The sequence below is a fragment of the Lepidochelys olivacea genome, assembly GCF_965140295.1.
Source record: "Lepidochelys olivacea isolate rLepOli2 genome assembly, chromosome: 25".
NCBI lineage: Eukaryota > Metazoa > Chordata > Testudines > Cheloniidae > Lepidochelys > Lepidochelys olivacea.
Window position 1 is genome coordinate 18339534 of NC_140435.1, and position 22907 is coordinate 18362440.

General features: G+C 51.5%; 2 protein-coding genes across 7 annotated transcripts in view; one reads left to right on the forward strand and one right to left on the reverse strand.

Moving 5' to 3' along the window:
• PGPEP1 (pyroglutamyl-peptidase I) overlaps window positions 1–12232 on the reverse strand; it is a 36913-nt gene extending 24681 nt beyond the window's left edge. The window contains exons 1-3 of one of the 6 annotated variants that reach the window (XM_084614672.1): window positions 11273–12231; window positions 6234–6570; window positions 168–220 (exon numbers count right to left, since the gene is read on the reverse strand). In XM_084614672.1, coding sequence (XP_084470798.1) covers window positions 168–220; window positions 6234–6255 — 75 coding nt within the window. In that variant the 5' untranslated portion in view covers window positions 6256–6570; window positions 11273–12231. Of the gene's footprint in view, window positions 1–167; window positions 221–674; window positions 1117–4591; window positions 4660–5401 lie in introns of those variants that run through there. The other 5 variants (XM_084614673.1, XM_084614671.1, XM_084614675.1 and 2 more) reach the window with 5 other exon arrangements.
• A 1611-nt stretch (window positions 12233–13843) lies between these two features.
• On the forward strand, window positions 13844–22231 carry LSM4 (LSM4 homolog, U6 small nuclear RNA and mRNA degradation associated). Its single transcript, XM_084614701.1, has 5 exons — window positions 13844–14005; window positions 14798–14839; window positions 16640–16738; window positions 18499–18682; window positions 21425–22231. Exons 1-5 carry the CDS (start codon window positions 14003–14005, stop codon window positions 21511–21513), a joined length of 417 nt encoding a protein of 138 aa, XP_084470827.1. The 5' UTR covers window positions 13844–14002; the 3' UTR covers window positions 21514–22231.
• The last annotated feature ends 676 nt before the right edge of the window (window positions 22232–22907 follow it).

Sequence of the window (22907 nt, forward strand, 5' to 3'; positions counted from 1 at the left end):
AATTTGATTGATCATTGGAGTGTCTGGGCCTCAACTGGTAAATTTCAGGAACAATTTCTGCAAGGCTCTACAATAGATTCACAAATTCTAACTTTTTTTAAAAACGGGACACATCAGCACAGCTCTTTCTTGGAACATGCCAACTGTGTTTTAATGTGTGTTGTTACCTGGACTGCAATCCAGCTGGCGTTAACAGCATGTTCTCCAAATGGGCCAAACCCTGAAACAGAAATAAAGATTTAGTGATGAAATCATTATTGCAGGCTTGACTGGACACAGAGGTGCAAACTGATTTGCGCTTTTCTGTTTTAAATGTGCGCAAGGGAAACTACTTATGGATACCACAATGATTTCTTTGAATACCAAATTCTTGCTCATTTACATTCAAGTACTCAAATCCTTTCCACCTTCCAAAAGTATCTGACTTATATTATATAACATCCTTTTATGTCTTTTGAATGAAAATAGACAAAATATTGAAGATGATTTCAATTCAATAGGTTGTCTAAATAAAAAACTCCCTCCCAATTCTGACATAGTCTGGGGAAAAAACAAAAAACCCCAAACAAAGTTACAAATTTTCTGTTCTTCCTTCCCAGTTGAAATCATCCCCTCCCACAACTGTCAGAGTCCACAACAAATTCCTCTACAAATATACAAGCAAATTAACATACCTACTAATTTGCATCTCCTCTCTATTAAGCAAGTCTTAATTAAGATTTCCATCATTACGGTTATATTTTAACAGGAAGTTAAACAGAATACTGCTGATGATCCCTACACAAATAAGCACCAAAGGTTATGATAGTTCTATACAAAACGCTTGCACGGAGCCTAAATTTTCTAATGAATAACTTATGGTTAACTAGTAACCCACAATACAGTAGTTTTTACTGAGCAAGCATTTCCTCACTATTGTACCACCACAAAAGTAAGGCAATTCAGCGATGTGCAAAGTTATGCCACTATAGTTTAAATTAACTTTCAGAATTGATTTGTGAGCCTAGAGTGCTTGTGAAAACACACAAGAAGTCTTGTTCAGCTAAAGGAAATGCCTTAGGGGTATAAAGAATGCTGTCATTATTATGATAATATTCAGTTTGCTGTGAATAACCTGACATTTCAGGTTATACTGTATACAGCTATACTAGTGATTAGCTCTCTGTGCGGTCAAACAGGAATTCTACTTAAAAATCCCACAAAAAACCAAAAACACCTATGTATAATCTAACCAGTGTCACACTCAAAATTCAGTTCCTAAAAAAAAAAAAAAAATCTTGTTAAGCTTTCCACAAGAATGACCTGCAGGGGTCCTATCTGTGCAGGCCTAACCTCCATAAGATAATGGTCATCAGAGGCGGTAGCATACTGGCAAATAGTGAAAAGCAGCAAAATGCTGAGAAATCATTTCATTAGTCAACTCAGTGACAGTAAAAGAAACTACAATCCAAAAATGACCAGAAACATTTCGTAATCCAGACTGTTGCATTTCTGGAGTTCTGTAACAAGTCTAGCTACAAACCAAATTCCCTGTTCAGTGGCAATTCTAAAGGTGCTCAGTGTGGCTTAATGCTCTGATTCTGCATCAGTTGCCCACACATGCCACACTGGCCTTTTGCTCTTCTGACCCAATAGAAAAGGTGTACGGGGGATTCGTTCTCTTGCCCTATGTCCTTTATGGAAGAAACTCAACTGAGCATGCCCAAGACTTCTTCGACCACCACACTGAAGGGGCCTCTTCCAAGGCTAATTAGCACTAAAGCCAGCTGCAGAGATCTTTATAGGATTCTCTCTTTAAACAGTTCTAAAAAACAAAACACACACGCGCACACACCCCTACTGAGTGCGTATCGCCAACAGAAGGAGGTGGAAGCAATATCATTTCCCAGACTTTTAAAAAGAGAGCTTAAAAAGGGAACATGACAGCTGTAGACGGATTATCCCAGTGGCAAACATGGGTCTAAGGCAAGTTAACTTCTGTCAGAATTGGACTCCATAAACGTGCAGTACCAAAGCAGAAAGTGCTGCGAGACGTGGAAACTTCACCAACACAACTTTTCTTTTTAGGCCTTTGATCAAGGAATTGAGAAGTGGTGGAGGCGGACACTTCGCTGCATACACTGACTGGGTTGACAAAGCCACCTTCCTAGGTCTCAGTACCGTAGAAACCCTGGCCTCCAATTCAAATCACTCTGCTGCAGCAACAAAACCCCTTACCACTCCTCTGCCTTCCCAATAAGACAAACAACCTCAACTTCAGCTACACAGGGAGCACTGAATAGTTTAATTGAGTTCCCCATTTGTCACAGAGCTGCCTTCCCCACAAATCAAACTGCTCTCCCCTTTGTATCCTTAGGAAAAGATTCTGACAAGCGCTAGCCTGCTATGTAAGGGCCTTTCATTCCTTCGCTTGCTTCCCCACTTCACTCTCCCAGGCGCAGTTATTTTGGTAACACTTTTGGCTTCGTTTCCCCAGGGGATGGGGCATGCCCGGGTATAAACGCCTCTGCACGCCCGCCAGCTTTCCAGTGCTCCCCACGTTGCTTTGGGTGAATTTACTTTTAATTCACAAGATTGTTCTCCCCATGCCCCAAACCTGCAGCAAGACCCTGAGCAGGGAGCCCAGGCTGGAAAAGTGAGGCTCCCCTCCCCCCCCCAAAGCCGCTCCCCCTCAGCCCCCCCGGCTCCCCTCCCCCCCTCAGCCCCCCCCAAAGCCCCCCCGGCTCCCCCCCCCAAAGCCGCCCCCCCTCAGCCCCCCCCAAAGCCCCCCCGGCTCCCCCCCCCAAAGCCGCCCCCCCCTCAGCCCCCCCGGCTCCCCTCCCCCCGCAAAGCCGCCCCCCCTCCTCAGCCCCACCGGCTCGCCTCCACCCCCAAAGCCGCCCCCACCGGCTCCCCTCCCCCCCCAAAGCCGCCCCCTCCTCAGCCCCACCGGCTCCCCTCCCCCCGCAAAGCCGCCCCCCCTCCTCAGCCCCACCGGCTCCCCTCCCCCCCAAAGCCGCCCCCCCAAAGCCGCCGCCCCGGCTCCCCTCCCCCCCCAAAGCCGCCCCCCCTCAGCCCCACCGGCTCCCCTCCCCCCCCAAAGCCGCCCCCCCTCAGCCCCACCGGCTCCCCTCCCCCCCCAAAGCCGCCCCCCCTCCTCAGCCCCACCGGCTCGCCTCCACCCCCAAAGCCGCCCCCACCGGCTCCCCTCCCCCCCCAAAGCCGCCCCCTCCTCAGCCCCACCGGCTCCCCTCCCCCCGCAAAGCCGCCCCCCCTCCTCAGCCCCACCGGCTCCCCTCCCCCCCAAAGCCGCCCCCCCAAAGCCGCCGCCCCGGCTCCCCTCCCCCCCCAAAGCCGCCCCCCCCTCAGCCCCACCGGCTCCCCTCCCCCCCCAAAGCCGCCCCCCTCCTCAGCCCCACCGGCTCCCCTCCCCCCCCAAAGCCGCCCCCCCTCAGCCCCACCGGCTCCCCTCCCCCCCCAAAGCCGCCCCCCTCCTCAGCCCCACCGGCTCCCCTCCCCCCCAAAGCCGCCCCCCCCTCAGCCCCCCCGGCTCCCCTCCCCCCGCAAAGCCGCCCCCCCTCCTCAGCCCCACCGGCTCGCCTCCACCCCCAAAGCCGCCCCCACCGGCTCCCCTCCCCCCCCAAAGCCGCCCCCTCCTCAGCCCCACCGGCTCCCCTCCCCCCGCAAAGCCGCCCCCCCTCCTCAGCCCCACCGGCTCCCCTCCCCCCCAAAGCCGCCCCCCCAAAGCCGCCGCCCCGGCTCCCCTCCCCCCCCAAAGCCGCCCCCCTCCTCAGCCCCACCGGCTCCCCTCCCCCCCCAAAGCCGCCCCCCTCCTCAGCCCCACCGGCTCCCCTCCCCCCCCAAAGCCGCCCCCCTCCTCAGCCCCACCGGCTCCCCTCCCCCCCCAAAGCCGCCCCCCTCCTCAGCCCCACCGGCTCCCCTCCCCCCCCAAAGCCGCCCCCCTCCTCAGCCCCACCGGCTCCCCTCCCCCCCCAAAGCCGCCCCCCTCCTCAGCCCCACCGGCTCCCCTCCCCCCCCAAAGCCGCCCCCCTCCTCAGCCCCACCGGCTCCCCTCCCCCCCCAAAGCCGCCCCCCTCCTCAGCCCCACCGGCTCCCCTCCCCCCCCAAAGCCGCCCCCCTCCTCAGCCCCACCGGCTCCCCTCCCCCCCCAAAGCCGCCCCCCTCCTCAGCCCCACCGGCTCCCCTCCCCCCCCAAAGCCGCCCCCCTCCTCAGCCCCACCGGCTCCCCTCCCCCCCCAAAGCCGCCCCCCTCCTCAGCCCCACCGGCTCCCCTCCCCCCCCAAAGCCGCCCCCCTCCTCAGCCCCACCGGCTCCCCTCCCCCCCCAAAGCCGCCCCCCTCCTCAGCCCCACCGGCTCCCCTCCCCCCCAAAGCCGCCCCCCTCCTCAGCCCCACCGGCTCCCCTCCCCCCCCAAAGCCGCCCCCCCCCTCAGCCCCACCGGCTCCCCTCCCCCCCAAAGCCGCCCCCCTCCTCAGCCCCACCGGCTCCCCTCCCCCCCCAAAGCCCCACCGGCTCCCCTCCCCCCCCAAAGCCGCCCCCAGGCTCCCCGCGGGAGGCGGGCTGGAGGGGCACTCCGCCTACCCCCGCTTACCCGTCACCACCACCGGCCGCCGCAGAGGCTCCATCTCGGCTCCGCCGCTGCCCCCGGCCGCCCGGAGAGTGACTGGGAGCCGCGCCCCCGCGCCCCGCCCCCCACGTGACCCCACCCGCCGCTCGCGGCCGCCCAGGGGCATAGAGCGGAGGCCGCCCAGGGGCAGAGCGGCCCTAGCGGGGCACTTCCGTCAGCTCTGGTATTCCAAACCGGAAGCTGCTCTTTATCCCCCCGGCCGCCGACCGACTGTGGGTCACGTGTGCTGCGCCCCCCCCCCCGCCTGAGGGGCCCCCCCCGTTCTCTCCCGCCCCCAGGGCGGAAACATCCTGCACAGCCTGGTTCCCCACCAGCCCCAGGGCCTCGCAGGCCGAGGTCGCCCCTCCCGATGTCAGCGCTGGCCCGGGCCCTTCCGAGGGCCTTGAACCTTCGAGCGTCGCGGGAGGCCCTCGCCCACAGGCCTCGTGAATGGGCTGGGCCTCTCTCGCTTTTCCTGGTCGCCGCCCCGGTGACTTCCCCGCATGGTCCCCGCGCCCCTCCAGTCCCCCTAGTTTAACTCCTCACCGCGAGCAGTTAGGTAACTGAGAATCCAACAAGGAAGGCACTAAAAATGCTGCTTTGACCTGCTGTTTGATTTCCAGACAGGCATTTGAAAACAAAGCCAGTTACTGAAAGCCAAGGGTAAAGGCTTGCTATAAAGGATACAACAGAACCGGAACCAGCAGAAAGGTCTGTGTACATCCCCCAAACTGATACATGGAATGGAGTTGAGTGGTGGTTGGGGTGACCACTGGCAAGGTTGGATATTCTCACCGACTTGACCCATTTTTGCTTTTTTCTGAGCTTCTTCCTGTTGCCGGCACCCAGCGCCGAGAGGCTGAACAACAGCTTGAGTTGGTTCGCTACCCGGTGTGCTGCACCCGATAATCACAACGGGGTGGAGAAGCAGAAAAGTTTATTTGAAGCTTCAAAAAGGTACAGGGAGATTTGAATCTCAAATCCTGTACACAGAGCAGGAAGTTACACAGGCTTTTATACATCCTTTTTCCCAGCATACTGATCCAATAGCAAGCTGCCCTAAGTATCCATATAGCCAGCCAATCCAATTCCCAGCTAGTTCCCTTGTTCTCTGTATCATTTCTTAAACCATACATAAAGCTGCTTTATTCAGCATTGTTCTTCCATATCTCCCCTGTGTGGCCTTGCTTAGTTTCAGGCAGTCTGACTCCACAGCATATTGTTGCAGATTCTCAGCATAACTGCTGTGTGTGCCTCCAGGCGGGGGGCCAAGGACACTTGGGCCTAGTACGCAGAGCTGCTGCGAGTGCCTCCAGGCGGGAGAGGGGCCAAGGACACCTGGGCCTAGTGCGAGGGGGCTTCATCGACACTCGTGGTCTTCCATCCCCTCGAGTTACCTAGTGGCCATGCCCCAGTGTCCCCAACAACTCTCCCCTTTGAGAACACTCAACAACCTTGGCTCTGAGTTTTCTCACTTGGGCTACTTATTTCTTTAGCAACATGGTGCGCAAGCAAAACAAAGGAGTTTTGCTCCCGATATGCACAGTCTGGAAATACCAATACAGAGAATAACAATGTTACCCAATTAATTATCACCAGAGTCTTCCCAACCCAGGGTCTCCAGTACCTGGATGGGCCCATTTTAGCATTAAGGTGCCCACTATTTGTGTCTTTTAAACAGTAGCTTTAGCCCGAGATCATCACTAGATGAGGAGTCAGCAGGTTGGACGGTCCACTGTTCTGCTGACGAGGGGGCAGGTATTGCCTTCAGACGAGAGTGATGGATCCAGTTCTTCTGTCCCTCGATCTTTGCCGCTGTATGGGAGATCAGCAGGAAGGTATAGGGTCCTTTCCACTTTTGCTGGAGAGGCTCGTCTTTCCAGGTACGAACAAGCACAGAGTCACCGGGCTGTAAGGAGTGGACGGGAGTGTCTAAGGGGAGAGGCTGGGAATCCTTGGTATACCTGTGAAGAGACAAGAGAACAGCAGACAGGGAACACATATACTGTGACAAAAAACCATTACCCAACTCCCATTCCCCTGACAGAACCGGGGTGCCATTCATAGGCCATGCCCTTCCAAACATAATTTCAAAGGGACTGAGCCCTAATCTACCCTTTGGGAGAACACGTATACGGAGTAGGACGGGGGGCAAACCATCAGGCCATCGCAGTGAGGCTTCTTGGCACACTTTTGAGAGATGCCGTTTAAGGGTCTGATTGATACGCTCAACTACACCACTGGCTTGCGGTTTCCAGGGCGTATGGAGTTCCAGGGGATCTGTAAGGCATGTGAGATGCTTTGAATGATTTTTGACATGAAGTGTGTCCCGTTGTCAGATTCCATCCACAGGGGGAGTCCAAAGCGAGGAATGATCTCCTTAACAAACTTGAGGGTCACTGTTCTGGCAGTGCAGTTACGGCAGGGGAAGGCTTCTGGCCATCCGCTGAACCGATCCACTATAACAAGGAGATATTTGAACCCTTGGGTCCGGGGAAACTCAGTAAAGTCTATTCGCCACACTTGTCCAGGGCCCGGAGTGGGTTCTAGGGCAGCTGGTGGCACAGGATGTCCCGGTCGGGGGTTATTCTTTTGGCAGACTAAGCAGTCCGCTTGTACCTGGGCAGCCAGGGGTCAGAGTCCGGAAGTGATAAAGTATTTTCCCATTAGTTGGATAAGTGCTTCCCTGCCAGCATGAGTGGTTTGATGTAGTTTCTGCAGCACTGGCCGGATTAGGCCCTTTGGTAAGAGGACCTTCCCTTCTGGGGAATGGAGCCATCCCTTCTTTTCCCAGAGACCGAGTTTGTCAGTTAGCTGTCTCTCCTCCCCAGAGTACTGAGGGGTTGGAAGTTCCCCTACTGATGGGATAAGGGCATGCATATGGGCATTCTCAGTCTGAGGGGATGGCAGGGTGGCAGCATGCTTAGCCTCTCTATCTGCCCGGGCGTTACCTCTGGCCACATCTTGATCCTCCCTTTGATGGGCTTTACAGTGTACCACCGCCACTTCCGAGGGGAGTTGTACGGCTTCTAGGAGCCGGAGGATTTGGGGCCCGTACTTGACTGGGGAGCCTTGGGCTGTCAGCATTCCCCTTTGCTTCCATAGGCCAGCATGAGCATGCAGCACACCAAAAGCATACTTTGAATCAGTAAAAATATTGACCCGCTTTCCTTTTGACAGTTCAAGTGCACGGGTCAGGGCTATTAGTTCGGCAAGCTGGGCAGAGATCCCAGCAGGCAAACCTTCAGCTTCCACAGTGTCATGGAGGGTCACAACAGCATAACCCGCCCTCCTTTGCCCATTTATTACAGTACTGCTACCATCAGTGTACCACTCATAATCTGCATTTGGGAGGGGTACATCCTTTAAATCCGGACGGCTGGAGTACTGGACATCTATGATCTCTGAACAGTCATGTTTCTGTTCCTCTGTTTCTGGCAAGAGAGTGGCTGGGTTAAGGGAGGGGCAAGGCTGTAAGGTGACTTCAGAGTTCTCTAACAGCTTATCCTGGTACCGAGCAATCTGAGCCTGGGTGAGCCAAAGCCCTCCCTTTGCATCCAATAAGGCTCGGACCATATGGGGAGTATAGATTTGCATAACCCCTCCCAATGTTAGCTTCGGGTTCCGCAAGCACAAGGGCAGTAGCTGCGACAGCCCGTAAACATGCCGGCCAACCCTTTGCAACCTGATCCAGTTGCTTAGAAAAATAAGCCACAGGACGTCTCCATGCTCCTAACAGCTGTGTAAGCACTCCTAGGGCCACCCCCCTTCGTTCATGTACATACAACTGAAACGGCTTAAAGAGATCCTGCAGGCCCAGAGCCGGGGATTCCATCAATTTTCTTTTCAGAATTTTAAATGCCCTGTCAGCCTCTGGGGTCCAATAGAAGGGGTCATGATCTGCTCCTTTTACACAGTCGTACAGGGGTTTAGCCCACAGTCCAAACTCTGGGATCCATATCCTGCAAAAGCCTGCCATACCCAGAAATGCCCTCAGCCGCTTACGAGTGCTTGGGGTAGGAACTTGACAGATAGCTTCCTTTCTTTCGCTTGAAAGCTGACGCTCCCCTTGCCGTATGTGAAACCCGAGGTACCGTACCTCTGGGAGGGCGATTAGAGCATTACTCCGTGCTACCCGATATCCCCGGAGTCCAATAAAATTCAGGAGGCTCACGGTGGCTTTAAGGCAGGGGGTTTGGCCCACAGTGGCAATTAACAAATCATCTACATACTGCAGAAGGAGGGCCTCCTCATTATCCCACTCCTCTAGGTCCCTGGCCAGAGTCTGGCCAAAGAGGGTGGGGGAGTTTTTAAATCCCTGGGCCAACACTGTCCAGCAAAGTTGCTTTTTAACCCTTTTTCGGTCCTCCCACTCGAAGGAGAAGATCTCCTGTGACGGGGTGGCAACTGGGATGATAAAGAAAGCATCTTTCAGATCAAGAACTGAAAAATGGGTATACTGTCCCCCTATAGAAGCCAATAAGGTATATGGGTTAGGGACAAGAGGGTGCAGAGTCTTAACCCGTTCATTGACTGCCCTTAGGTCCTGTACCAGCCGATACGTGCCATCAGGCTTCTGTACGGGTAGAATGGGAGTGTTCCAGACTGACTGACATTCCTGGAGAATACCATACATTAGGAATCGATCTATAGTTTCCTGTAAACCTTCTCTGGCTTCCCTCTTGATTGGATACTGTTTTACTTGCACTGGGCCTTTCCCTGGTATGAGCTGAATAGTACTGGGGGTCTGGTGGGTGGCCTTTCCTGGAATCCCTGATGCCCACACGAGGGGGTACATCTGGTCTTCCAATGGGCTCCATTCTGGGGCTTGCATGGCTGAGGGCTCAACTGCAAGGGTCATGATCCATGCATTCTCAGGGGGTAAGGTAAGGGTTATTTCATCCTCAGTAAAATGCAGGGTGGCACTGAGGCGACAAAGCAGATCCCGTCCCAGCAGAGGCATTGGACACTCAGGGAGGTATACCAGCTTGTGGGATCTAGTCCTGTTTCCCAAAGCGCATTCCGCTGGGGCATACACTGGGCACTTGGTATCCCTGCCTGTGGCTCCCACCACAGTAAGGGAATCTGCTACTGGCAACTGAAGAGGTTGATTTATGGCAGTTCGGGCCGCTCCAGAGTCCACTAAAAAATTTATTTCTGAGCTTCCCACCCACATCTTTACTCGGGGTTCCGAGGGTAGGATGATCCGTCTCCCCTGACACGCCTATTCCTGTTCTTCTATCGCCATCATAGAGGTACCCCCCCTTTCCTTCTTGTTTGGGCACTCATTCTTCCAGTGTCCCTCTTGCCAACACAGGGCACACTGATTGCGCCCCAGTCGTCTCTCCCGCGGGCCTGGACGTCTGCGTCCACGGCCCCTTCCTCCTCGTTCACTTCCCTTCGTGCCTGCCTGCACCGCTGCTACCATCAATCTCACTTGCTTCTTCTCCTTCTCCACTTCTCTTAAACTATACACTCGATTTGCTGCTTCTAAAATCTGTGCCATGGTCATACCCATCAAATCCTCCTTTTTCTGTAGCTTTCTCTTAATGTCAGGGGCTGCCCTGCTTGTAAATATTCCTTTAATAATTGCCTCAGTTTGTGGATCATTAGGATCTGCATTGATATACTGTCGGATCGTGTCTTGAATGCGCTGTAAAAAGGCTCCAGGGCTTTCCTTTGGATCCTGCATTACTTCATATGGCTTTGCCCAATTATTATGTCGGACAGCCAAGTGATGGAGTCCATGCAAAAGCAACTCCTTATAGGAGGTAAGGCGGGTCATATCCCCATGATCATTTGGATCCCACCTGGGGTCTGCTCGGGGGACTTGTGCATCCGGGTCAGGGACATTAATACGATCCCGGTCGTACCGTCTCTGCGCCTCCTCCCTTGCCTTGGACACAACCTGTTGTCTTTCAACCTCAGACAATAGGGTTCGCAGGAGGACGTTACAATCATCCCAATCTGGCTTGTGACTACTGAGGCACCCCTCAAAGACTGATATAAACCTGCTTGGGTTGGTGGAAAACTCTCCTGCCTGTGCTTTGAAAGTAGCCAAATCCACAGGATTAAAGGGCACATGAGTATAAACCTGCATAGTCGTGGCCGGACGCCTGTCCAATCCAGACCGGGCGACTTTAGTTTCGGTGATTAAGGGGTATAGGCCAACCATTGGGGACTTACAAGGTGTGGGTGTAGGGGCCGAAGGGGACACCGGCTCTGCCATTACAGTGGGGGTGGGGGTCTGGGGACTAACATTAGCTGCTACCGAACCAGTCGGAGTCAGATTACAGTGCTGTAAAATATCTGGTTGAGTACATAAAGTCAGAAACAAATGTGCATACATATGTTCATTCCATTTCCTTGTTCTCTGACAGAACAGGAGTAACTGAAGGATCGTGTTGTAATTAATTGACCCTCCTGGTGGCCACCACTCCTGGTTCTCTAGTTGATATTGAGGCCAGTCAACTGTACAGAATTGTTTTAATTGGCTCTTAGTCATTGGATCCGTACCAAATACCTTCCAGTTTGCTAGAATGCACTCTAGGGGCGTACACCGTGCCCTAACCACTGAGCTCTGTCCCTGTCCCATATCTACAGGGTAACTCTGGGCATCCCCAGGTTCCAACAGAGCATACAATCCGGATTTCAAAAGGTTCCTACCTTATCCAAGGGACTAGTTCTTCACTGTCGTCCACAACTGCAAGGGACCAGTTCTTCGTCGTCGTCCACCACAACTGCTTCTCCACTATATGAGTGCGTTGCACCGTTGTGCCCTCCGGGGTCGATCAAATCGCGTCTCCTCCGAGGCCCCCGATGAACTCACCGGTGCGCGCTGGGCGTCGGTTCTCGCCGCAATCCTCGACCTCCAGGAGGGGTCCGGGCAAGGCTAAATTGCAGCCTCCGCCCACCCAGGGACGCCAAAAGCTGTTGCCGGCACCCAGTGCTGAGAGGCTGAACAACAGCTTGAGTTGGTTCGCTACCCAATGTGCTACACTCAGTAATCACAAGGGGGTGGAGAAGCAGAAAAGTTTATTTGAAGCTTCAAAAAGGTACAGGGAGATTTGAATCTCAAATCCTGTACACAGAGCAGGAAGTTACACAGGCTTTTATACATCCTTTTTCCCAGCATACTGATCCAATAGCAAGCTGCCCTAAGTATCCATATAGCCAGCCAATCCAATTCCCAGCTAGTTCCCTTGTTCTCTGTATCATTTCTTAAACCATACATAAAGCTGCTTTATTCAGCATTGTTCTTCCATATCTCCCCTGTGTGGCCTTGCTAAGTTTCAGGCAGTCTGACTCCGCAGCATATTGTTGCAGATTCTCAGCATAACTGCTGTGTGTGCCTCCAGGCGGGGGGGCCAAGGACACTTGGGCCTAGTACGCAGAGCTGCTGCGAGTGCCTCCAGGCGGGAGAGGGGCCAAGGACACCTGGGCCTAGTGCGAGGGGGCTTCATCGACACTCGTGGTCTTCCATCCCCTCGAGTTACCTAGTGGCCATGCCCCAGTGTCCCCAACATTCCTCTTCCCCACACTTGTACTAGAATCTGGGAATTAAAGTATCAACAGGGTCTGCTATTGTTACTGCTGTGCTATATGATGTGACAACACCTAGTCATTGATTGCATTTGCAGGTAAATTCTTGAATATCCATCTGTGTACTGAAGTTCAGTTTTTTGTCACTGTAAGGAAATTACCATGGTCATGACTTTTAGGAAGAAATACAAAATGTCTCTGTACAAGCAATCCAGGGAATTATACATCCTGAATTAGCTGGTTGGCTACAGGGGTACATGATCAATCTTATTAGGAGCTGGGAATAAGCCATCATAAGCAATGTAAAATGCACCCACATATCACACTGATAGACCTGGATGTGCCTTTCTCAACCTACTCTAAGCCACATTCCAAGGTCCACACTGTAAAGCCAAGTCATCCCCTCAGTTGTTACCTTTTATTAGCAAAGAATTTAATAAAGTTCACCTCAAACATTTTCCTAGACTTGCCTAGGGGATCTTACATCAGGACTGCTTTGCTCACATGCTAAACCATCTCTTTGAAAGGAAGAAAGTGTTCCTTTTACTTCCCTTATATGCTGGTGGGAAGTGAACCACCTGCCTCAGTAGAGCCCACCTAACCCTTTAGCTGCAGGATCAACACCTGCAAACCAGGTGGGGTGTTTTGGGTGAACCGTCGTGTTGAGTTCTGGGAAGTGGGCGGGCAGAAGCCCTCCAGGGGCTAACACTGTTCCAATAAATAAAGGGGCTAAATAGTTCACTTGGGAGATATGCTAATAAAGCAGCTGTGCCAATTCCGTGTGTGCAGCCCTCAAAGAATTAACGGGATGCACTGGGTCCAATTTTCACCTCTCCCTTTTTCAGTCATGTAAGTTAATGGTTTTGGGGTAGCATTACTCATTCAATAACCTAATCCAATGGCTTACAACGAACGAGAAAGGGACAGTAGGGGCACAGTTCCCCCCTTCTGGGTTTCCAGGTTGTGAGCTGCTGCTCAATGCAGTCGTATTGTATGGCTGGCGTTCAGGGGGGCGGGAGGAGAGGACACAGGAAGGCTGGATGGGCACTGGGCAATTCAGGCCTCAGTCCTGCAGGAAGCTCGGCGAGGGTGGACTCCTGCAGCTGCCCAGAGCCCAGCTGCTAAGCGTAATGCGCTGTAAACACCGGCACCGACAGGACGGGAAGAGGAGATGGGGAAACGAGGGACGTTCCCCGTGGCGGCCAGTGGCGGCCCCCCACCGCAGAGGAGCCGTGGTTGACCCTTTGCACTGCGGCGTTGATTGGCAAAGGAGGGCTCGTGGCACCTAGGGACGAACCGATTTCCCGGAGCAGAAGCTTTGCTGAGCTCCAGCTCGCTGCACCGGACAATGGGGGGGGGGGCTTAGATACCCACAGAGCGTGTCCCTGAGCAGGGCTGGAAAACGAGGGGCTCGGCCGGCCGGGGCAGGCGGCGGGGAGCGGGACGGGGCGCGGCAGGAGCGGGGCGCTCTCCAGACCGGGGGTCCCCACGCGGGGGGTCGCGCGGTTATTGCCGGGGGGGCCGGGAGCGCTCGGCCCCCCCCGCCGGCGGCCTGGAGCAGGGCGTGAAGCGGGAGCGCCCGGCGCAGGCGCAGGCGCCGGAGGGGCGGGGCTCTGGCTGGCGCGCCGCGCGGCATGGTGGGGAATGGGGGCGCGGGGCATTGTGGGGAACGGGGGCGCCCGCCGCTCTTTCGCGGCTCTGTCGTAAAACGGCGGCCGTCGCTTGGCGGCCGGAGCGGAGGGCTGGGCCGGGAGCGGAGTGGCGCGGGGCCGCGGCGGCGGCGGTTTGGGCGGCGGGGCTCGCGCGGCCGGAGCAGGAGGCTGACGGGAGCGAGCGCCCGGGCCGAGCGGGAGGATGGTGAGGCGGGGAGGGAGGGGCTGAAAGGGAGCGCGCGGGTTGGGGGGGGAGGGGAAGAGGAAGGCGCGTGGCCCCGGTGCAGGGCCGCCCCAGCGCTCCCGTAATGCACCTAATAGCGCCAACAGCTATTGCAGCGCCTACCCCCGCGCGGGTTGGGGGGGGAGGGGAAGAGGAAGGCGCGTGGCCCCGGTGCAGGGCCGCCCCAGCGCTCCCGTAATGCACCTAATAGCGCCAACAGCTATTGCAGCGCCTACCCCCGGCCGGGGTCCTGGTCCAGGGGCTCTGCGGCACTACCGTAGTTCAGCTAATAGCGTACAGCTCCTAGCATAATGGGCCCCTGGGCTGTGGCTGGAGAGGGTCCTGGGTGCTACTGGGAGACACCTACACCACTGACCTGTGCAGCACCTGGCACTGTGGGCTCTTAGATGCTACTGTGATCATGCCCCGGGCAGGTCAGTGTGCGGGGCTGTGGTGCAGTAGATGCTGGGGGCACTAGCGGTGTGTGGCTTGGCTTCCCTGGCATGGGGTGCTGTTTACGGGGGAGGGGGTGTCTGGGCGAAACTCGGTTCCTGCTGTGCTTTACCTGACGCTCAAAGGTCAGTTTGAGTGGTAGGAGCTCATGTGGCATATATCTGGGAAAATGGTTCTTACTCCTCCCTGCAAAGTGAAACACAGTCCTCTTGTGCTTGGTAATAAATTCGTGGCTAAAATAACTCTGTCTGTAAATGGACTGTTTTATTCTCTGTTTTGCTGACCTGTTTCTCAGGCTTATCCTCTTTCCTTCTGTTCTAGCTTCCTTTATCCCTGTTGAAGACTGCGCAGAACCACCCTATGGTGAGTAGCGAGGATATTTCCTACAAGCAATGCTTGCAATCCTTATGAAGCTTTTTGAGTCACCAGGTCAGGGTCTGTATGTTGGAGGGTAGGGAGGAGAATTTGGAAGCCCTAAAGAAGTGAGTGCTTTAGATGTATTTTCTGTATCTTCCATGTGCTGCAGCCAGAATTTAGTGTGGTGGCCCTTTTTTTGGTCTCTTATTAACCTAGTGTAAAGTAAACCTTCCTAATCTTGTGAGTGACTTTTTATGAAATAAGATTAGAATTAGACATAGCAGAGATTCTAAGCAGGTCAGGTGTGTTTTTCACTACTCTCAATTTAACAGGAGCCTTACTGTTTTAAAGGTGAGTCTTTGGGCTGTCGCTCATCGCTTGTTTTCATTTAAAACCAATAGTCACGTAAGTTAACAAAGCACCTAGTGTGTCTGTGCAGCAGCTACTTCACAGAGCTTTCTAAGGGCATTGCAGCTATTCTGGAACTGCAAGCACAATAATATCCAAAGTACCTTTATGTTAGGAAGGCGGTCTGTATATGAGTGTTAGAAAGATCCCATTGTAGTCACTACCTGGTCACTGTTAAAAAAAAATTCACACAATAAATTGGTCCGGTAATTATGGCTGCATAGACAGGTAGATAGGGCCAGCTGATGCTTATTATCCAACTCTGTTGACTGTTTTTTAATTCCTTTGTGTGTTCGTCTTTGATTGTGAGCTTTTCAGGGCAGAATCTGCATCTTTGTATGTATGTGAAGAGATCAGGCACGTTGTGGGTGCTACTGGAATGCAGACTATAAAAAATCTAAAACTGTTTGCAAAACTTATTTGCAAAGAGAACAGAACAGTTGCTGCACAAATGCAGATCTCATGCAGCATCATTTGGAGCTTACCTAGGACTTAGGTTTTTTTTTTTGTGTTTTGCGGGCATTTTCCTCACTTTTTCAGAATAAGTGAGGGAAGATGGAGGATGCTCACAAAACTTAGGGGCCAGATATTTTGTTCCAGTAGCACTCTTATTCCTCCTGTTTTCCCTTTTATTTATTGGGGGAGGTGGTTTCTGAGAGGGTCCCCTGGCCTCTGGCTGCTTTATCTATATTCCTCTTAGTGTGTCTTACTGACTTGAGTCTAAACTGCCCCAAGCAGCAGAGGAAAACAGTCTCTTGGTCACGTTAAAATGTAACCTGAAGTATTTAAATTCAATGAACCTGGTGGTCCCAGTACAGTTCCCTGTGGGCAGTAACCCTTTGTGTCAAACTGTACAGACAATCTGACACAACTGCAAGTCACTGTTGCAGAGTGGATCGGGGCCCAAGTGGTGCTGGATACAAAGTTGTCTTTGTCCTGTAGAGAGGGCATCCTTTTCCATTCTGATTGCAGGTAATAATGCAGGCAGGGCTGCTAGAATTCTGAGGTGGGATTAAAGCGCAGTAGCAGTTTTTTATCCTAAAGCTTGAGTAGCAAAAAAAAAAGTTCCTAGCACACCTCAGGTTTTATTCTCCCTGTTCCTGTACAGGAGGAGGGTTTTATTCTCCCTGTTCCTTTGACAGGAGGTAGCTCTCCTATGTGCATGTAATGTGGGGTGGATATACCTCTTGGTGTGTCTCTTGTTTATTGCCTAAATTACACCATATGGACTGATTTGGAAGTTCACTTCCTCTTGTACAGTCTTACACTTTGACTACTCTTCTCTTGCCCATATATGCTCTTAGGGGATAATTGATTCAAATATTACCTGAAATTGTCTGCTCTTGAGAATTTCACAGTTGCTGGTTATTGTATTTGACTTTCTCCATTGTGTCTCAGTTGGTGGAATTGAAAAATGGTGAAACGTACAATGGTCACCTAGTGAGTTGCGATAACTGGATGAACATCAACCTAAGAGAAGTCATCTGCACATCAAGGGTAAGGTTGACAATTTTAGATTACACTGTCCGGTGCCCCATGCCAGGAACCCCCAGTCTGACTCTGGCTGGCTGTGATAGCTGCTGCCTGGCCATCATTCTGTGTTCTCCCTTTAGTGGGTTACCGCTCTGTAAGAGATGTTTGGTGAGAACTAGCCTGTTCGGGCTGTTCCCACTGACATGGTACTTGTGCATTATGCTCAGTAATAATGTTTAATGTCTATGTAGAAGTGAGGAGAACCTTCTCTTAAATGCAAATAATTGTTTGCAAAGGCAAAGACGCAAAACATGGTCAAACACCAGTGAGTAAAAGAGTTTGCAGGGAATCACAGGAATCAAAATTAACCAGACTGGGCAACGGGAGGAATCGTCTTCTACGGAGTAAGTGCTTCATTTCCAAATCAAGAGGTAATGGGGCTCAAGGAGAGAAGGGGGAGGAGGCATTGTGAAGATTTCCAGAGAGACTGAGTCTGAACTGATGATAGCCTGCTGTCGAGTCAGGGTTGTCCAATATACGAAAGTACCATTTTGGTTAACCATGCATGCTATGTAACAGAGCTTATGGCAGAGGTCCCCAAACTGTAGGGCACGCCCCGCTGTGGGGGTTGTGGAGAAACATTTGGGGGGGCGGGCTGGTCCTGCCCCTATGGAGGATGGGGAGGTAGCGCCACCCAGACCCACTCTGCTCTGGCCCTATCCCCTGGCTCCAGCCTCGCCCACTAGCCATGGCTCAGTTCCTGGCCCCAGCCGCAACCCCCACACTCCGTGGCTTGGGCAGAGGGGGTGACCCTGAAAAGTTTGGGGACCACTGGCTTAAAGCCAAGCTTAGTGCACCTTTCCTAGACACTAGTGTAACCGTGATCATGTTCTGCTTAATGTTTTGTTTGACTTTTTTCCTGTGTCTGATAAACTGCTTTTGTTTAAGAGAACTGGAATCTGTTTTTTACCAATATTAAATTGTGGTTAGATGGTGTTTGATGCTTTGCACACTGGCGGCAGGTAAAGCCTGGAGTACAGGTAGTGAGCTGTTAGAGCACCTGGTTGAGTGCAAAAGGGTTTCTAGTGTCCCCCTCTCTCTATCCCTGCCTCTCATAGCACTGCAAAGAAGCTTGTAGTGGTCAAAGTGAGCCCATAGAGTGCTACACAGCTGGACCCATGCTCGGCTGGGTTACACCCACATGGTTCATGTGACTCATCCTGCCTGGCTGCCTTTTCAATCCCCCTCCAGTCGTGCAGTAGGAAAGCATCAATAGACAAGCCCAGACTTAGAAAAATACACCCAGGATACAGTCAAGCCGGCCTCAGCTGACCCTGCTGATCTCTGGTTAGTTGAATGGTATTAATGGCAATGGCCACTAGATGGCATGGGGCTGTATCTGGAGGATCTGGCTCTAAACTAGTTTGTTTACTTCTGTGAGTACAGAAACAAGGAAGTGAAGGGAGACTGGCTCAGTCGTTTCTTGTGTTTTGAGCCGAAGTCTAGTTAGGAGGATCCAAGGCCGAGGGTGGGGGCAGCAGTAAGCTAAACGGGAGCAAGTGTTGTTAACACAGGGAGCTAAACCTGAATAACCCCATGTGTGGACAAAACTTTAGTGGCAGATGTACAATCTCTCTCTCCCTCCTCCCCACCCCACCAAGGCATGTATTTGTGTTAGAGAAACCATTTATGCTGACAATAAATATGTGGTAACATTTTCAAAGTGACTTAGGCACTTGTGCACTGACGCACCTGCTCTGCCCTAACATGCTTCTCCCCAACAGGACGGAGACAAATTCTGGAGAATGCCAGAGTGTTACATTCGTGGCAGCACAATTAAATATTTGCGTATCCCAGATGAAATCATTGACATGGTGAAGGAGGAGGTGGTGTCAAAGGGCAGAGGCCGTGGTGGCATGCAGCAGCAGAAACAACAGAAAGGCCGAGGAGGTGGAGGTGCTGGGCGAGGTAATGGTCCTGTTTGCTCTTCTGCTTGCAGTGGAGTGCCTAGGCTTCTGTCTTAAGCAAATCTCTTGTACGTGTAACTGTTGTTGTTGTGTGGTATGAGACACTGGAATGAGTCCTACAAAAGAACCAGCTAAGGAGGAATAAGTCCTTTACCTTGTTCACAAACATGCCTGTAAGACAGGTGAATACAAAGGGAAGGGCAGGAACTGTTCCTTTCTGTTTACTGGAGCTGGGTAGGAGCTTAACAAATAAGTAAGTCCCTTAACTTGGCTGGGTCAGACTCCTTCCAAACAAGCTGTGGCCCATTTGTGTAATCGCTCTGTCCCTCTCAGCACAAACCTCATGTGAAATCTCCTTCGTTAGCAAATCAGTTTGGGGGCCCGAGTGAATGTTCTATCTGAATATGCATTGGGTTCTGACCATTACTGCAGTGGGGGAGAGGAAGCCTCTTTCCAGTGCAGGGCTCAGGTGATGCACTCTAGTCTGCTTAAGAGAAGCACATCTGGCCGTCCCTTTGGGAAGTCTTTGCATTACTTGTAAGAGATCTAGCTGCTGACTCTGTTTCACTTGCTGACTGTTTGGAGCATTTTCACCCTTCCAGCTGAAGGCTTCATGGTTGTTAAAAGGTGATCCCTTGAAAACCACCCTAGAAATCAGTTTAGGGTGCAACGATCATAGAGGGGCTGCCCCAATCCCAGGATCCTATCACTGTTGGTCATTCCTTATCCTCCTGCTTCTTGTCTCCCACCCCGAGGCCAGCTGCAGCTTTGGCCAAACCTATGGGATTCACTCAGTATTGCTTCTTACTCAGCCAAAGAGTTGCTCTTGAGCCAGGGTCTGAAGCTTCTCTTAAGGACAGTCCTGGACCTCACGTTTATTCTCTTACAGCAAAACGTGAGGTGGCCTTTGGTCACCTGTGACACACAACTAGCTCTTGTGCACCAATAACTGAAGAGAGAGATTGGCTGGCTGCTGTTTGGATGGAGCAGTCTTAAAAGCTTGTCACCAGAACCATTTCCTATCTTAGTGATCACACAAGTAATTGCAACAGTGGTTGCAATGAGTTTGGCAGTTTCAGATTTGAACTGGAGAGCTCGTGAAGGGGACTCTGTTTGCAAAAGCAGCATCCCTAGGAATGTCAATAGACTCCCAGAGGAACAAAGCTAGGTTTCTGCTGCTCTTGCTTAGCCTCTAAAAGCCTTTGAAATGCAAAAGTGACCTTCAGAAATCTGAAGGCGCCTTTATTTCTCTTCCCTCCACTCCGGTGACCACAGTACTTGGCATTGTCGCTTCTGGATGCGGTGGGTTCGACAAACATTTTGCATGAAATATTCCCTCCAGGCCTTGTGCCATCGCTGTATCCACCTGGTGGAGAGCAGAGTCGATTTCTTCTCTTGAGGTAGAGGAGTTCCCTGCTGCTTCGATGTGTAACTTTAATTAGCTTAGGGAATATTTTAGAGTTGCTGTCACATTAGTTAATCAGCTGAAAGGTTACTTTCAAGTAAAGGTTTCTTGTTACTGCGGCACAGAAAGGGTGACACAGTTCGCTAAGGAGCTAGCAGGCAGGAGCAAAGCTATAACTGGGCACACAATTAATATCAAGAAGAATGACCCTTTCAGCAATTCGTGGTCTCTTGCTCCTGGCCAGCAGGAGGGGGCACTGCAGTCCACATCTTCAGCCACTTGGGGGAAGGAGGCCCTCCTCCTTTCAAGCCAGCAGTGTGGCTAACTTTAATCACCTGAACAGTCCATGGGCTGCAAAGAGCCCAGCTGCATGGATAGGCTGTAGAGCTGGGGTCCCCAAACTAGTACATGCCCCACCGGTGGCATGCGAGTTTGGTGTCTCTTCCCAACAGTTTAAGAAGGTTGGGAGCCACTGCTCTAGAGCCAGCTGTGACCTGGCTTTGTGGGCCCCAAGGAAGCTGCTTGTGCCTGGTTGTGTGCAGGGGTGTAAGCAGAGTGAATCCCAGAGCACCCCTATCTCCAGCACACCACAGTAATCCTACCAGAAGGTCAGTCTGGAGGAGCTCCCTGGCAGCATGTTCATGCTGATTTAGCTTTAGTTTGGTGAGCAGTGCTCTGGAGAGAGGTGGAATTGGGGCCACACTACAAGGCTGCTCCATGTTGCTGATGCCCTGACCAAAGCACCCCAATCATGAGCGCCTTCTGGGTCAGTATGCTGTGTGCAAACTGAGGCAAGTCTGATGGGTAGATAGGCAAGCTAATAACACAGTGGGATACTCTTGTCCCATTTTGTAACTGGCGTATCTTTGAAGTGTGTCACTTTCTCCATCAAGTTGATTTCTGCATCCTTGTTGGTGTCTTTTTTTTTTTTTTCTCTTTGCCTATGGTAGAATTTGCTAATCTCACTAAATGACTGATACGTTGGTCTAGTTTTTAAATCAATGTACTGACAACTTATTTTGAAAATTGTAACTTTTTTAATTTGTGATCCTGGTGCATTCTACTAGTAACCACTGCAGTGAATATCTTGCTAACGGTCTTTGCAGGCTGAGATCTGACAGCACTCTGCTGCTAAGTCAAGAGAGGGTTACGTGGTTTATTGTAAAAAGTAGTGTTGTGGATTAGCAAGGTGTAGGTTTTAAGGTTCTTCTATCCCCTCATTTGAGAACCCTGGGAAAGGAGTCTACCAGTCAGGCAAAGCATGTGTGACTGTATTGCACCCAGACTATACACTGGAGGTTACCGCTGACTTATTCTTTCACTGCTCTTCTTCCCCAGGAGTGTTTGGTGGTCGTGGCCGAGGGATACCAGGGAGTGGAAGAGGGCAGCAGGAAAAGAAGCCAGGCAGGCAATCTGCAAAGCAATGAGACTCTGTCTGTACCTTTGCCAGAGACAGTGTTGGGAGGTTATCTGGTTTTGTCACCTCTGGATTGCCATGTGTATAAAGGTGTTAAGATTTCTAAACTTCAATTAATCAAGCTAAACGAACTCTGAATCATCATGCACCTTGTCAGTCCCTCCGATCCTAGTCTGCTGGTAAAGCTAGGGTAATTGCTGTCACTTTTTTTAGCCAGTAAATCCATAATCGGAAAGATTTGGGTTCTCTTTTCAGTTTGGTAAAGGAGGTGACTTCAGTAGACTGTCTCCTGAGAAGAGTTACATTCTGTTTAATTCTTCAGGCTCACTATATTTTTAATACACACACAAATGTTGTCCCTTGTATGTTTTAAGAACTTGTGTAAACATTTTGAGGACAGTTTGATTTTGTTCTTTGTTTTATACTTGAAACCAGATTTGATAGGTTTTTACATCTGTTGCATACATAACTTTTTAGTTAGAAACATTGAAATTGAGGACATTGTATCTTTGCTTAAGAGCTGTCTCAAAGAGTCTTTTTTTTTTTTTTTTTTTAATCCTTTTTTAACTAGCCCTCTGTTTCTGATGAGGCAGTTCTCTCTCTCTCCCTCCCTCCCTCCCCCATGCCTTGGACCATAGGTCAAGGGGAAAACACTCTTCGGTTGTGTGATTAAAAACTGAAAATAATAAACCAATTACTTACTACAAGTTCTCAAATCACATCGCTAATTCCTGGCTTTCTCTGGTTTGTTACTGTATGTGAATTTCACATCGGGAAGTCCTGAGGTACTGGTACCAAAAGGCTAACAGCTTTTTTACACTATATATAATCCATTGGGTCATAACTACTCAAATTAAAAATTAATGTTTCATTGGCTTATGCGCGTGCGCTATTCTGAATTCTCCATGGTAAGTGAGTTTCCCAAATACTGATTTTTTTTATATTTAAGACTGTGGATGAAACTTTTCCTTTGTAAATGGGTTGAAATGCCAATGCACCACTTCGTCTTCAGATTACTTTATTTGAGAGAGGATTGAATAGTGAGGTAAGAGGAGGATTTGCTTTGACTAACCTTTGACCCTAACCTCACTCTGGAGACTGACTTGTCTGAAATAAGACTGGCTTTTTTTCTCCCTCCCAAGCTTGCTTCTTGCTAGATGACATATACAGATTAATTTCATTAACAGTATCTGGCATTTCTAAGCCTCCTGTAAGAATCTATGCTTAGTTTTTTATCCTGGAGCCACTAGTGAAAAGGGGGAAATCCTGGCGCTGCTGAAGTTACTGGGAATTCCCCATTGGCTTCAGTGAGGACAGGATTTCCCCATTGACTTCAGCAGTGCCAGGATTTTCCCCAGTCTTCAGCCCCAGTGGTTGCAGTGTTCCCTGAATGAGAAGTACTCC